At 43.3% G+C, this 14,283-nt stretch overlaps 1 protein-coding gene across 2 annotated transcripts in view; it reads left to right on the top strand.

Annotated features, from left to right (window-relative positions):
- cacna1ia (calcium voltage-gated channel subunit alpha1 Ia) overlaps nt 1-14,283 on the top strand; it is an 856,996-nt gene that overhangs the window by 659,013 nt on the left and 183,700 nt on the right. For both annotated transcript variants that reach the window (XM_051935123.1, XM_051935122.1), the window contains exons 11-14: nt 1,734-1,885; nt 2,001-2,186; nt 4,785-4,902; nt 5,056-5,211. In XM_051935123.1, the coding sequence (XP_051791083.1) occupies nt 1,734-1,885; nt 2,001-2,186; nt 4,785-4,902; nt 5,056-5,211 (612 nt within the window). The remainder of the gene's footprint in view (nt 1-1,733; nt 1,886-2,000; nt 2,187-4,784; nt 4,903-5,055; nt 5,212-14,283) is intronic.

Below are 14,283 nucleotides of genomic sequence, written 5' to 3'. Positions count from 1 at the left end.
TCAAACAAAGTTGAATTCAATTGTTCTCTCGTTCGCTGTAAGCAGAGTTAATGGAACATGCCCCAAAACTGGCAAGTGAGTAAGGAAGGCCCCCCTGCCCTCGGTCGCCTTTTTCTCGGGTTCGCGCAAATAAATCGGTACCACAAGCGAACTATGTTTCATAGCGAAATGAGAGCAGTCGCAAAATCAACTGGAATGTTCAAGCAAATTGTAGAAAAAAACCTGATCTAAATCCGTTAAGTAGTTCTCTCGTGAAAAGCGGACAGACAGAGAGACATAGGATTTTATATATTATATATACATATTAGTAAATCTTCAAAATAATGTGCAGTTATAGTCCCAACAGTATTCTCAGTATTTCTGGAGCTTAGTATAACCAGATAACTATAAGAATCTTCTCCAAGCAGCTCTGAAAATGTCTGCTTTGTTTGGGTCTACATACCTCTGAGAGTCTGCCTTTTCTGACATGAATGTGATGAAATCAAAGTTCAAAACAAGACTGACAGATGAACATTTAAATGACTCCATAAGAGTGAACCTAAGTGGCTCCACTCCACCATACACCTCTCTAGTTGACTCCATGCATTGCCAGTCATCTGACTAACTAAAAAACATATCACACATGCAACTGGACATGTGAATACTCTTGTGAAGTGAAACAGTGACATGGAACAAACTGAGTTGCTCCCATGCTAAAGTACAACCGAAATTCCTTTCTGTTTTCTTCTTGAGTTCCACGAGAAAAAGCAAAACTGACGCTGCTGCTAAAAAAGAAAGCATCATAACTTGCATAAATATCATAACAACATAATTAGACAGCTGTATATTTACAGTATGTGTGTAGTCTAATATAATAAAGGACAATACTCCAGCCAGCTGGGTTATGTCAACAGATAGGTGTAGCAGCCTTTTGGGAATATGCCTCTACGGCAGTGGACTGCAAGATTTAGGGAGTAGTATAGTGTAACAAATATGTGTAGGCCATTATTCAGTCCAGCAGGGTTATGGCGATAGATAGGTGGGCTGTTATACCAGCCTTTCATGTATATATTGCTTTATGGCTGGTCTGAAAAACAGCCTTCAGGGTTCAGAGGGTTAAGGATCCTGGCTTGGTTTGGCTCATAGAGTTGGCCTAATTCCGGCAGATGGTGTTACCTTTGACCCCTAATGAGTTGAGAGGCAGAATCAGTGGTGTGAATGTGCAGGCAGTGGATAAGGCAGATGAGAGTATGTGGAGTCACATGGAAGTTCAAAGTTTTGGTGGTAGTGTTGGAGGACAACCAATGAAGGAGACAACAGATTTGGCCATGGAATAAACAGTGGTTGCAAGTCTAAATCCCCCCACTGTCTAGTCATTACAAAACATAACCATGTTACTCCTATGGTCCATCTGCCTCTAATAACAAATATTCTAACAGTGAACTAAAGTTCAGGAATTTAACTACTTAGTTAAATGATGTATTGTTGTATGCCAGTGAAAACTAACGTTAGACATGGGTAAACTGTACAGTATTTGTTGTACACCGGGGCAAGATGGTTAGATTGTTATCAGATTGTTTGTCAGATTGTTATCTCAGGTCCAGCTCACTTCTTATTTTATTAAGCTGTTTTTATTCTGATGGTTCAGGTGTGTATGTAATGGTATGTAATTAAATAAAACTCTTTATTTTCTTTTGTGTTGCATGTCAATCCACTACAAAGTGGCTAATAAAAGTTCATTCTTAATATTGCAGCCTGAGGAGCTGACCAACGTCCTGGAAATCAGCAACATCGTGTTCACCAGCATGTTTGCTTTGGAAATGATTCTCAAGCTTACCGCATTTGGCTTCTTCAACTATCTCCGAAATCCTTATAACATCTTTGATGGCATCATTGTTATTATTAGGTAAAGTCATTGTGCTTTTTGGTTTGAATTCTCCTTGAATTCCTTAATAATGATCACCGTGATACCTTCTGTGAAGAATTAGACTGGCAATGATATTGTCTGTCTTGGGTTCCAGTGTGTGTGAGATCATCGGCCAGTCAGACGGGGGATTGTCTGTGTTGCGAACATTTCGGCTCCTACGGGTCTTGAAGCTGGTCCGCTTCATGCCAGCATTACGGAGACAGTTGGTAGTCTTGATGAAGACCATGGACAATGTGGCCACCTTCTGTATGCTTCTCATGCTCTTCATCTTCATCTTCAGGTAGGTTATATCCTTCCTCTTATGGCAGCTCTTGCAACACATGCTGAAAATATCCAGTCGAAGGCACTGCTGGAAAATGAAAGGTCAAACAGGCAACTCTGCTGTGTCTTAACTTAATCAATATCCTGAACCCTTAATTACAGTAGGAGCAATCAAGACTCTTTAATTGATAATCAAAATACAATTATTACAAATGATTCTTCATTAACAAAAGGTAATCAATGAGTATATGAAAAATCAAATAAGTTAGTCTCTATTGCAATCTTAAGAGTTGATCTTCTCAGAGGACTTGAAAGAGAGACAAAAAAGAACTGGCAAAAGATGGCATTTTTAGTCCAACAAACAGAACTGCTTAAATAGAAAAGAAGCTTATAATAACACGATGGAGCTTGCAGGTCAGGTTCCAGGTTCAATAGCAGATGCCATCCTCGAGGAACTGTCTGAATTTACACAGCCCTGACCAGAAGGGGCAGGGCAGCTCTGGGATGCTGCGACCAGGCCAGTGGCCCTCATTTGGCAATTGTTGATGGGAAAGGAGAGACGATTAGTATGACCACCCTCTCTTGGCCCACAAGTGGCATCTCTTACCTCGACATAGCCAGAAAGGTCATTCCTCAGATGCACATGGGTGACACTGTGTATGTCATATTTAGCAACTGACTTAATAGGAGAGCAGTGCCGACTGCCTCTGACTCACTACGATTATGTAAATGAAAGCTAAGTCTGAAAATCGATGGAAAGGTCATCCAATGTGGCATGGCCTTAAATTGAATTCTGATTCAGTAAAACTAATAGTTTGTCCAAATGAGTTAATAAGAGTTTTGTTGTGTTCTGCATTATCCCCCCCAAATAACAGCATTTCTGTCTTTTCTGTATTCAGAAACAAATCGCTCTCAGTCATCCACTGTTTTAATTTGAGTGTTAGCGTTTGAAGCCTGGTATTTGAATATCTTTCCAGACTCTGCCTTTGTAGCCATGACAGTTCAGATTTATTGTGGTTTGTAAAGGTTTTAACCTCCTTAACGTTAGACCCAAGCATCACTTGAGCTGTAAACACAGTGCTAAAAGCGTTATTCCCGAGTATCACTCTATTGGCAACTGTATAGACGCGTCTCGCATAAGTGGTACACCCAAGGATTACTCAGGCTGTAAAAGTGCCAACAGTGTTAATCCTCGGGAAACAATATAGGAGTGTCTTGTGTAAGCGACAGGCTTGAGTGTTACCCAGGCAACAGTGCAGATACATCTACTCCTAGCCTCATAATGGCGTCTCGTAAGAAACGTTTTTCTGCAGCCCAGGTGTTGCACGCTCTTGACAGTGATATGAGCAGTGACGACGAGGTGAATCTGTCTTCAGGCAGTGCAATTGAAACAGACAGTGAAACTGAAAGGGATTCTGATGAATCCGAAAGTGACATTCATGTCCATCACACATGTGTAGTGCGCTGTTCAAAAACTAATCAGTCTGGTAAGAAAATCAGTAAAAAATCACGCTATTGTCCCGACTGTGACGCTAGATTGTGTATTTCACTGTGCTTCAAGAAATACCACACAAACGAAACAGTGACAGTATATACAGTTTTATTATTATTATTGTTATTATTCATTATTAACTTTCTACACTTCTGACTTTGAACTTCTAGTTGTTTGCACATTTTACTGTAGAAAGATCAGATTTAATAAACGTAATTTTTCAAGCCAAAGAATGCAACGCTTTTTTACATTTTTTTGAGAAAACATGTAACGCTAAGGAGGTCAAATGTCTATTTGTATGACCAAATTTTCATAAAGAGTTTTTTGCATTTTGGTGGAATTCTGCCGTTCCATACTTATAAACAAGGGCTAGAATCAAAAAATAAATTAATAAGCTAAACTCTAGGAAATAAAACACAAACTCGGAAATGTCTCTTAATTAGATGAAATCCTAAACTTCCAGACTAAACCACAAAAGAGAACAGGATTAGAAAAACTAGAAACTAAGCCGAGAAGAGAAAGTCACAAAACTGCACAGAAAAAATGAACTCTGTCTCGATCTTAGCAAGGACAATGCATTAACACCTCTATAAAACACTAATAGTTGACTTGGGAAAGAAAACAAAGCCTGGGCTACAATATTATCACTTTATTTATCTTCCTCTTAATTGAGAAAACCCCAGCTACTCAGTAATTCACCCATACTTAAGTAAGGTCCATCTAGGAAGAGCTGAGGGCAGGAGGCCAAGGTATCAATACCAGACCAAACCTAATTAACTTAATAAGCCAATGATCAATGTGGGCAGAGCTCAAGATGGATTTCAGATGAAAGTAGGTCAGGTCAAGACCTGCAAAGATCATTTGAGAAGAAGCTGTGGGTGCAGTTCAGGACCAACCATCACGCCAAGATCTAGTCATCTGATGTTTTCCCATCCTTTGGGATTATTGATGTTTTATTCCTTAATTTGTAATTCTGAAGCAATTATGGATGCGCTTCATTTGCCATCAACCATGTTGGATAACCAAACTGGATAAACAAGTCTGCATTTCTTTTTTATTGTTTTTTGTGAAAATAATCAGGATTATCACTTTATGTCTTCTCTCTGTCACCTTTTCTGTGCACAGCATTCTGGGAATGCACATCTTCGGTTGCAAATTTAGTCTGAAGACAGATGCCGGAGACACTGTCCCCGACCGAAAGAATTTTGACTCTCTGCTGTGGGCTATAGTGACCGTGTTCCAGGTGAGTAAACATCTTAGACCCCCTGGAGGTTCTGTGATCCGGCTATGCATGCACTTGACACTCCACCAGTGTGTCTCGGCACGTCTGTAAGCAAGTCTCTCTCTCTCTATCAGGCAGTTTTAACTGTCAATTAACTCTTCTCTCTCTTGTCAGATCCTTACTCAGGAAGACTGGAACATGGTTTTATACAACGGAATGGCCTCCACCTCTCCCTGGGCAGCTCTCTATTTTGTGGCACTTATGACCTTTGGAAACTACGTGCTCTTCAATCTTCTGGTGGCCATTTTAGTGGAGGGGTTCCAAGCTGAGGTTCATAAATCTACTGAGTGTTTGTTTGTCTGTCTTCTTTCTCATTCACAACTCAAGAGCCAAACTGGCTTTTCTTCAAAAAATAGGCATTTCATTTGATGCCTTCTTCCACTTTGTAAACCTGTGTTTAGTTTTGTAGGAAGTCCAAGCTTTGGGAAGAAAACAGGGGCCAACTCTAAATTGAGTTTCAGTCTATCACAGGATGGATACACTCATCTACATCAGGCTAATTTACAGTCGCTAAAAAACTCAAGATGTCCACCTTCATGATGTGAGAGGGAAACAGAACTGGAAAAATGTTCAGGTGTCTGTAAGACAAATGTTTAACTTAACAATGTTGAAAAGAGAGTAAAGTGTAGACTTTTCAATAGAAAAAGTCATACTCTACAATCCAGCAAGATTTGGAGAGTTCTTTACCCAGAACATACTGACAGAACAAGATAAATGCCCTTATCTAACAGTTGTATTCTAATTAACCATGTCCAAGAATTATAAATTCAATATTGTCTCAGCCATGAAACCTGGTGAAGGTAGCTGTGCTCGACTCCTTTGGTATAAATAAAGGAACCTTCAAGTCATTCAGAGCTTCAGCTGAATATTTAATGAAGCAAAAATCCCAGGCACGCCACTCATACAATGACCACTTTGGATTCAAAACCAGTCTCCTGGTGTTGTGAGGCAGAACTGCCTACTACTGAACAGTACCAGTCAAAATCCAAATGGAGCCCTAGGAATAGTGGGGAACGTGTGGATGAATGTGGAATAGTTTGGAAAGCGCACCACTTGAGTTACATATACAGTGCCTCTCGGTGTCCATTGTGCACTTTAGGTATCATTAGACCAGGGGTGGTGGGGACCCCCTCAGTGTCTTTAGTGCGCTTTCAGTTCTATTAGTCTTTAAGGACCTTGTCCCACTCAGTGTCTGGCACATGCGCCCTTCAATGTCTATAGTGCTTTAAATATTACTACACTTATATCTCCCTTAGTTTCCATATTATGCCCCGTGAGTTACATAAATACCCCCCTTTACTGTCTGGAGCATGCGCTCCTCTGGTGTTGATGGCCTAGCTGGCTCCTATGTTGCTCAGTGGGTGATATGAATGGTCCTATAAAAACAAATCAACAGTCCAGTCAACCATTTCCTCAACTACTTGTCCAATTTATGTTACAAGTGTAATATCATTGCATTTGTTGCATCATTTTAGGTAGATTATGTTCTTTTTACATTAAGGATTATATTTTTGCATTTTATTTTGTTAGTTTAATTTGAACTGAAAAAGTTTTATTTTATTAATGTCTTTTTTTTGTTTAAGTGCTGCTGTCTGTAGCATCACATGACCAATTTGGTCATTGTCGTGAAATCGGAGTTTCCAAGTACAATAATTTCCAACAATGACTCAAAATGACCACAAGGGGGAGGGCCCCTGTTAAACCCTGGCTATTCACAAAAGAGCAGATGTAGAATCTTTATAAATAAAAAGATTTATTTTTTACAAAATAAACTCAGAGTGCAAGAAGCAAAAGACGTTACCAAGGTAAACAATGTCCCAAAACACAAATCCAAAAGAATAGTTAAAAAGCAGATCACAGATTCCAAAAAAGCACAAAAGTGACCTCCAAATACCCTCCAGAACAAAACATCTGCATAGAATATTTCCTCTTAATTTTACCGTATTGTTTCAATAATCAAAGTTTATTACACATCCTTTGTTTAAACCTTTTAAAAGGAGCCAAGTTAACGTTGTGCCTGTTTGTCAATTGCTTAATGCAAAAAGAAAAAGGAGGTCCAAACAAAGCTGGTTCTGGAGCAACAGTGCGAATGCTAAGATATACTGTAAGAATAGGAATAAGGAAGGCAATGGGGATGAAGACACATCAGATGAGGTCAAGGAGAGCAATAACTGTGGTGAGCCGAACAGACAGCAGATTCAGTAAAATGAAAGATGTGACAATTGTTACTTGAAAACGAGTCGAGTAGGTGGAAGCTGGTTAAATGCAAATTTCACACAAATGTTACAAACGTTTTTTCGCAAAGAGAACCAAATACAGGCCTACATTAAATAAGTTACCAAATAGTGTGGAGACAGTCGGACTATAGGGATATTTAGAAACTCAAATGGATCATACTTTGTAGAGAATAGTTCTATAGGAACTGTTGAGCTTTGTTGTGTTAAATGGCCTATACTCATCAAAATTGATCTTATGTTCATCGAGCTTTCCCTTAATCAACAGTGTCCTCCACTAAAATCAGTACCCTTGGTAGATACAGTAAAAGCATAATTGTTGGTGGAAAAATGTGTTGATCATTTATTCGTTCAAAATATTAGCAAATGTCTAACCTTTAATTAACTCAGCAGAGCAGCTGCCGGCCATTGGCGCTGTCTTCACGCAGGCGTCAGCCATTGGAGCTAAAGGCGGATCTGGTGAGAGAGCAAAGCAAACATGCAAAGCAGAATACTCCGTGGAGAAGTATTCTTATTACTGCTAAATTGGACTCCAACTTTGATGCAAGTGATCTTGAGATCGAAAATGAAAGTGACGTACCAGCATCAGCTGATCAGTCCCCAGTTGATCGTAGTGCTGAACGTTATAATGTAGCAGCCAGCAGCTGCGTGAAGGCACTCCTACAAGTCATTATATGTCGACATCCTCCTCGAAAGAGTTAGAATAAAATAGTTGAAAAGCGAAAGAAACATCATAAAATTGTGTGTGCCAGAATTCTTGTTACCTCTACAAGGACATTTGAGCGAAATCTGACTCATGTATACTGTATACTGTACTTTATTCCCATTTTTAAGTTCATCGGAATGAGAAGGAACACTTAAGTGGTCAGCCTTGTGTTTCACTGAGGTATACAGTCATATGAAAAAGTTTGGGAACCCCTCTTAATTGTTTGGATTTTTGTTTCTCATTGGCTGAGCTTTCAAAGTAGCAACTTCCTTTTAATATCTGACATTCCTTTATGGAAACATTCAGCAGTGACATTAAGTTTATTGGATTAACAGAAAATATGCAATATGCATCATAACAGAATTAGACAGATGCATAAATTTGGGCACCCCAACAGAGATATTACATCAATATTTAGCTGCAAATATAACAGCCTCTAGATGCCTCCTATAGCCTTTGATGAGTGTCTGGATTCTGGACATATTTTTGACCATTCTTCCCTACAAAATCCATCCATCCATCCATCCTCTTCCGCTTATCCGAGGTCGGGTCGCGGGGGCAGCAGCTTGAGCAGAGATGCCCAGACTTCCCTCTCCCCGGCCACTTCTTCTAGCTCTTCTGGGAGAATCCCGAGGCATTCCCAGGCCAGCCGGGAGACATAGTCCCTCCAGCATGTCCTGGGTCTTCCCCGGGGCCTCCTCCCGCTTGGACGTGCCCGGAACACCTCACCAGGGAGGCGTCCAGGAGGCATCCTGATCAGATGGCCGAGCCACCTCATCTGACTCCTCTCGATGCGGAGGAGTAGCGGCTCTACTCTGAGCCCCTCCCGGATGACTGAGCTTCTCACCCTATCTTTAAGGGAGAGCCCAGACACCCTGCGGAGGAAACTCATTTTGGCCGCTTGTATTCGCGATCTCGTTCTTTCGGTCACTACCCATAGCTCATGACCATAGGTGAGGGTAGGAACATAGATCGACCGGTAAATTGAGAGCTTTGCCTTATGGCTCAGCTCCTTTTTCACCACGACAGACCGATGCAGAGCCCGCATCACTGCGGACGCCGCACTGATCCGCCTGTCGATCTCACGCTCCATTCTTCCCTCACTCGTGAACAAGACCCCAAGATACTTGAACTCCTCCACTTGGGGCAGGATCTCGCTCTCAACCCTGAGAGGGCACTCCACCCTTTTCCGGCTGAGGACCATGGTCTCGGATTTGGAGGTGCTGATTCCCATCCCAGCCGCTTCACACTCAGCTGCGAACCGATCCAGAGAGAGCTGAAGATCACGGCCTGATGAAGCAAACAGGACAACATCATCTGCAAAAAGCAGTGACCCAATCCTGAGTCCACCAAACCGGACCCCCTCAACACCCTGGCTGCACCTAGAAATTCTGTCCATAAAAGTTATGAACAGAATCGGTGACAAAGGGCAGCCCTGGCGGAGTCCAACTCTCATTGGAAACGGGTTTGACTTACTGCCGGCAATGCGGACCAAGCTCTGACACCGGTTGTACAGGGACCGAACCGCCCTTATCAGGGGGTCTGGTACTCCATACACCCGGAGCACCCCCCACAGGATTCCCCGAGGGACACGGTCGAACGCCTTTTCCAAGTCCACAAAACACATGTAGACTGGTTGGGCGAACTCCCATGCACCCTCCAGGACCCTGCTAAGGGTGTAGAGCTGGTCCACTGTTCCGCGACCAGGACGAAAACCACACTGTTCCTCCTGAATCCGAGGTTTGACTATCCGACGGACCCTCCTCTCCAGAACCCCCGAATAGACTTTTCCAGGGAGGCTCAGGAGTGTGATTCCTCTGTAGTTGGAACACACCCTCCGGTCCCCCTTCTTAAAGAGGGGGACCACCACCCCGGTCTGCCAATCCAGAGGCACTGTCCCTGATGTCCATGCGATGTTGTAGAGACGTGTCAACCAAGACAGCCCTACAACATCCAGAGCCTTTAGGAACTCCGGGCGTATCTCCAAGGAGGTCGGGTGCAGTGTGAGTTGGGTGGTGGCCGAAGGCGGGGACCTTGGTGGTCCGATCCTCGGCTACAGAAGCTGGCTCTTGGGACGTGGAATGTCACCTCTCTGAAGGGGAAGGAGCCTGAGCTTGTGCGTGAGGTTGAGAGGTTCCGGCTAGATATAGTCGGGCTCACCTCGACGCACAGCTTGGACTCTGGAACCAATCTCCTTGAGAGGGGCTGGACTCTCTACCACTCTGGAGTTGCCCCCGGTGAGAGGCGCCGAGTTTGTGTGGGTATACTTATTGCCCCCCGACTTGGAGCCTGTACATTGGGGTTTACCCCAGTAGACGAGAGGGTAGCCTCCCTCTGCCTTCGGGTGGGGGGACGGGTCCTAACTGTTGTTTGTGCATATGCACCGAACAGCAGTTCAGAGTACCCACCCTTTTTGGAGTCCCTGGAGGGTGTGCTAGAGGGCATACCATCTTGGGACTCCCTCGTACTGCTGGGAGACTTCAATGCTCACGTGGGCAATGACAGTGAGACCTGGAAAGGCGTGATTGGGAGGAATGACGCCCCCGATCTGAACCCAAGTGGTGTTTTGTTATTGGACTTCTGTGCTCGTCACGGATTGTCCATAACGAACACCATGTTCAAGCATAGGGGTGTTCATATGTGCACTTGGCACCAGGACACCCTAGGCCTCAGTTCGATGATCGACTTTGTGGTCGTGTCGTCGGACTTGCGGCCACATGTCTTGGACACTCGGGTGAAGAGAGGGGCGGAGCTATCAACTGATCACCACCTGGTGGTGAGTTGGCTTCGATGGTGGGGGAGGATGCCGGTCAGGCCTGGTAGGCCCAAACGTGTTGTGAGGGTCTGCTGGGAACGTCTGGCAGAGCCCCCTGTCAGAAGTAGTTTCAACTCCCACCTCCGGCAGAACTTTGACCATGTCCCGAGGGAGGTGGGGGACATTGAGTCCGAATGGGCCATGTTCCGTGCCTCTATTGTTGAGGCAGCTGACCGGAGCTGTGGCCGTAAAGTGGTTGGTGCCTGTTGTGGCGGCAATCCCTGAACCCGTTGGTGGACACCGGCGGTGAGGGATGCCGTCAAGCTGAAGAAGGAGTCCTACCGGTCTCTTTTGTCCTGTGGGACTCTGGAGGCAGCTAATAGGTACCGGCAGGCCAAGCGGAATGCAGCTTTGGTGGTTGCTGAGGCAAAAACTCGGGCATGAGAGGAGTTTGGGGAGGCAAAATCACCCTACAAAATCTCTCCAGTTCAGTTAAATTTGATGGCTGCCGAGCATGGACAGCCTGCTTCAAATCATCCCATAGATTTTGCGATGATATTCAAGTCAGGGGACTGTGACGGCCATTCCAGAACATTGTACTTTTCCCTCTGCATGAATGCCTTTGTAGATTTCGAACTGTGTTTTGGGTCATTGTCTTGTTGGAATATCCAACCCCTGCGTAACTTCAACTTTGTGACTGATGCTTGAACATTATCCTGAAGAATTTGTTGATATTGGGTTGAATTCATCTGACCTCGACTTTAACAAGGTCCCCAGTCCCTGAAATAGCCACAGAGCCCCACTGCATGATGGAACCTCCACCAAATTTGATAGTAGGTAGCAGATGTTTTTCTTGGAATGCTGTGTTCTTCTGCAAAGCGCTTTTAGTTTGACCAAATAACTCAATTTTTGTCTCATCAGTCCAAAGCACTTTGTTCCAAAATGAATCTGGCTTGTCTAAATGAGCATTTGCATACAACAAGCGACTCTGTTTGTGGTGTGAGTGCAGAAAGGGCTTCTTTCTCATCACCCTGCCATACAGATGTTCTTTGTGCAAATTGCGCTGAATTGTAGAACGATGTACAGATACACCATCTGCAGCAAGATGTTCTTGCAGGTCTTTGGAGGTAATCTGTGGGTTGTCTGTAACCATTCTCACAATCCTGCGCATATGGCGCTCCTGTATTTTTCTATGGCCTGCCAGACCTGCTGGGTTTAACAGCAACTGCGCCTGTGGCCTTCCATTTCCTGATTACATTCCATTCTCTTAGATAGCGTTTTGTAACCTTCCCCTAAACCAGGAGACTGAACAATCTTTGTTTTCAGATCTTTTGAGAGTTGCTTTGAGGATCCCATGCTCTCCCTCTTCAGAGGAGAGTCAAAGGGAAGCACAACTTGCGATTGACCACCTTAAATACCTTTATATCTCATGATTGGACACACCTGTCTATGAAGTTCAAGGCTTAACGAGCTCATCAACCAATTTGGTGTTGCAAGTAATCAGGATTGAGCAGTTACATGCATTCAAATCAGTAAAATTTCATGGGGACCCAAATTTTTGCACAGCCAATTTTCCACATTTGATTTAATTTCATAAAACTAAATACTGCTTCACTAAAAATCTTTGTTCAGAAAACACCCCAGTACTCAATTGTTCCAAAGAAATGAAAGACATACCACTGTTATCTTTTTTGTTAAAAGGAGAGTCAATTATTATGAAGGCTGAGAGGGGTTCCCAAACTTTTTCATATGACTGTAAATATGAGGTGACACACAGGGCAAATTTGCTCAAAATAGGAAAGACCCGAGAACACAGCAAGGATGTGCAACAGAAGTGTTGAGCTGCACAAAACTTAGAAATGGCTAAAAGAAAATAGCTAAACAGTCGTAAATGGTCATTTCCACTCTCAGTGCAATGATTAACAAATTTATAACAATGGGAGATGTTAACTATCAGCCTGTAAGAGGACCTCACAGTAAGTAGACAAGTATTCTCCAAGGATCACAGCTGGAAAACTGTAGATATAAGTTGAGTCTTAGGGTCAGAAGATCTCCAAAACTACAATCAGATGCCACCTCCATAACCACAAGTTGTTTGGGAGGGTTACCAGAAAAATCAATAAACTCTACAAGAATCAACTAGACTCCCAAACTGTTGGCAAACTGCAGGTTTGTTTTCTGATGACAGCAGGGACTTTTTTCTGGTAACCTTCCTAAGCAACTTTAGGGCACATGTGTGTTGTAAAGAACATTGTGGAGATTCCAGGTACCGATCACCACATATGTACAAGATGGATGATTTTTTTTAAATGACCTGTTAATTTATGGATCCCCACAATTGATTTTGTACGGTGTGTGCATTCCATGTAGGACAGAAGGTTGGTTTTTGTCAAAGTTTAATCACGAATCCAGTTCAGGATGAGAAGCATACCATTATTGACACATACGTGGAGCCACTCAGTATATAGAAAGAAATTAATGACTTACAGATGGTGGTAACACTTCTTAAAGGGTCTGCCTTCCAAAGTCATATTCTCCCACTGTATACATTGTGGCAGCATCCCCCTGGTGGGACACCCATAGGAATATCCACAGAGCAGGCTAGGAATTGCATTCCCATGGGACAGCCCTGTTCTTGGGCTCCACTAGGGAGTGCAGCAGAGGACCATTACAACTTCTTTTAAAGATGTCTGCCTCACCCGGAAGTGCTTTCCATGTGTTGTGTTTTGGCAGCGGAAGTACTCCGGGGTCATGCCTAAAAGAAGCAGAGTTTACTGCAAGGGTAGTCAGAGTCGGGAGGAATGTGGACGAGGCTTGAAGGTACAATAGGTGCTGGAGAATGAAAGAGATTTATTGTTGTGTTGTATCGCTGCAGAAGTGAATTTGGAGGACAGTGGAGGTATTGTAAATGAAGATGATCTTATGTTTGAACCCAGGACTGAGCTGTATAGTTGTGTCCGGGGTTTTGGGACACTATTTCGTCCCCCCGGTGGTCAAAAGAGACACCACTCACAGTGTCGGCTTAGTCGTCATTCCTTAAACAGTTGAAGTACTACAGCACCATAACTCACGCCACTCTGAACCACCATATTCTTTTGCCTCTATGGAAGTCTTGTTTGATCTTCCCCTCCCTCCCTATTCCTCCCTGCCTCACTGCTAGTTTGTGCAGCTTCCTTCAGGCTCTCCTTCTGTCTCTTTATCCCTTTCTTTCTTGCTTTTTTGTCCGTTTGTCTGCATATTGATCTATACCTGTCATTATGTTCCTTTTTCTGAGTACCCCACTCTGTCTTTCTTTGGCTCATCCTTCCCCTTCTTATCTGCCTGACAGGCACATTAGGGCTGCAATCGAACCCTTGTCATCGTCACATCAGAAATGAAATGAGACATAAATGCAGTAACCGTTCCTGAAACACGGTTCACCTCTTGTTAATGAAATATCATGATGTCTCAAAAGAAAACAATACAGCCTAATAAAATGGAAATGAACAAGGAATACATCAGCCCTCCAAAACAGATGGAGAGCATTTGAGTGTGTGTTGGCGGAGAGGGAGGGAGGGAGGGATGGGCCTTCCATACTCTACATGTTAGAATTTTTGTATTCCATATTTCCCAGACTCCTTTTTCTTTTATTGTTCTGTTTTACCAGA

The sequence above is a fragment of the Erpetoichthys calabaricus genome, chromosome 12 (genome assembly GCF_900747795.2).
Source record: "Erpetoichthys calabaricus chromosome 12, fErpCal1.3, whole genome shotgun sequence".
Lineage (NCBI taxonomy): Eukaryota > Metazoa > Chordata > Cladistia > Polypteriformes > Polypteridae > Erpetoichthys > Erpetoichthys calabaricus.
Note: the sequence above shows the minus strand (reverse complement) of the source record. Positions and strands in the feature narration are given on the sequence as shown.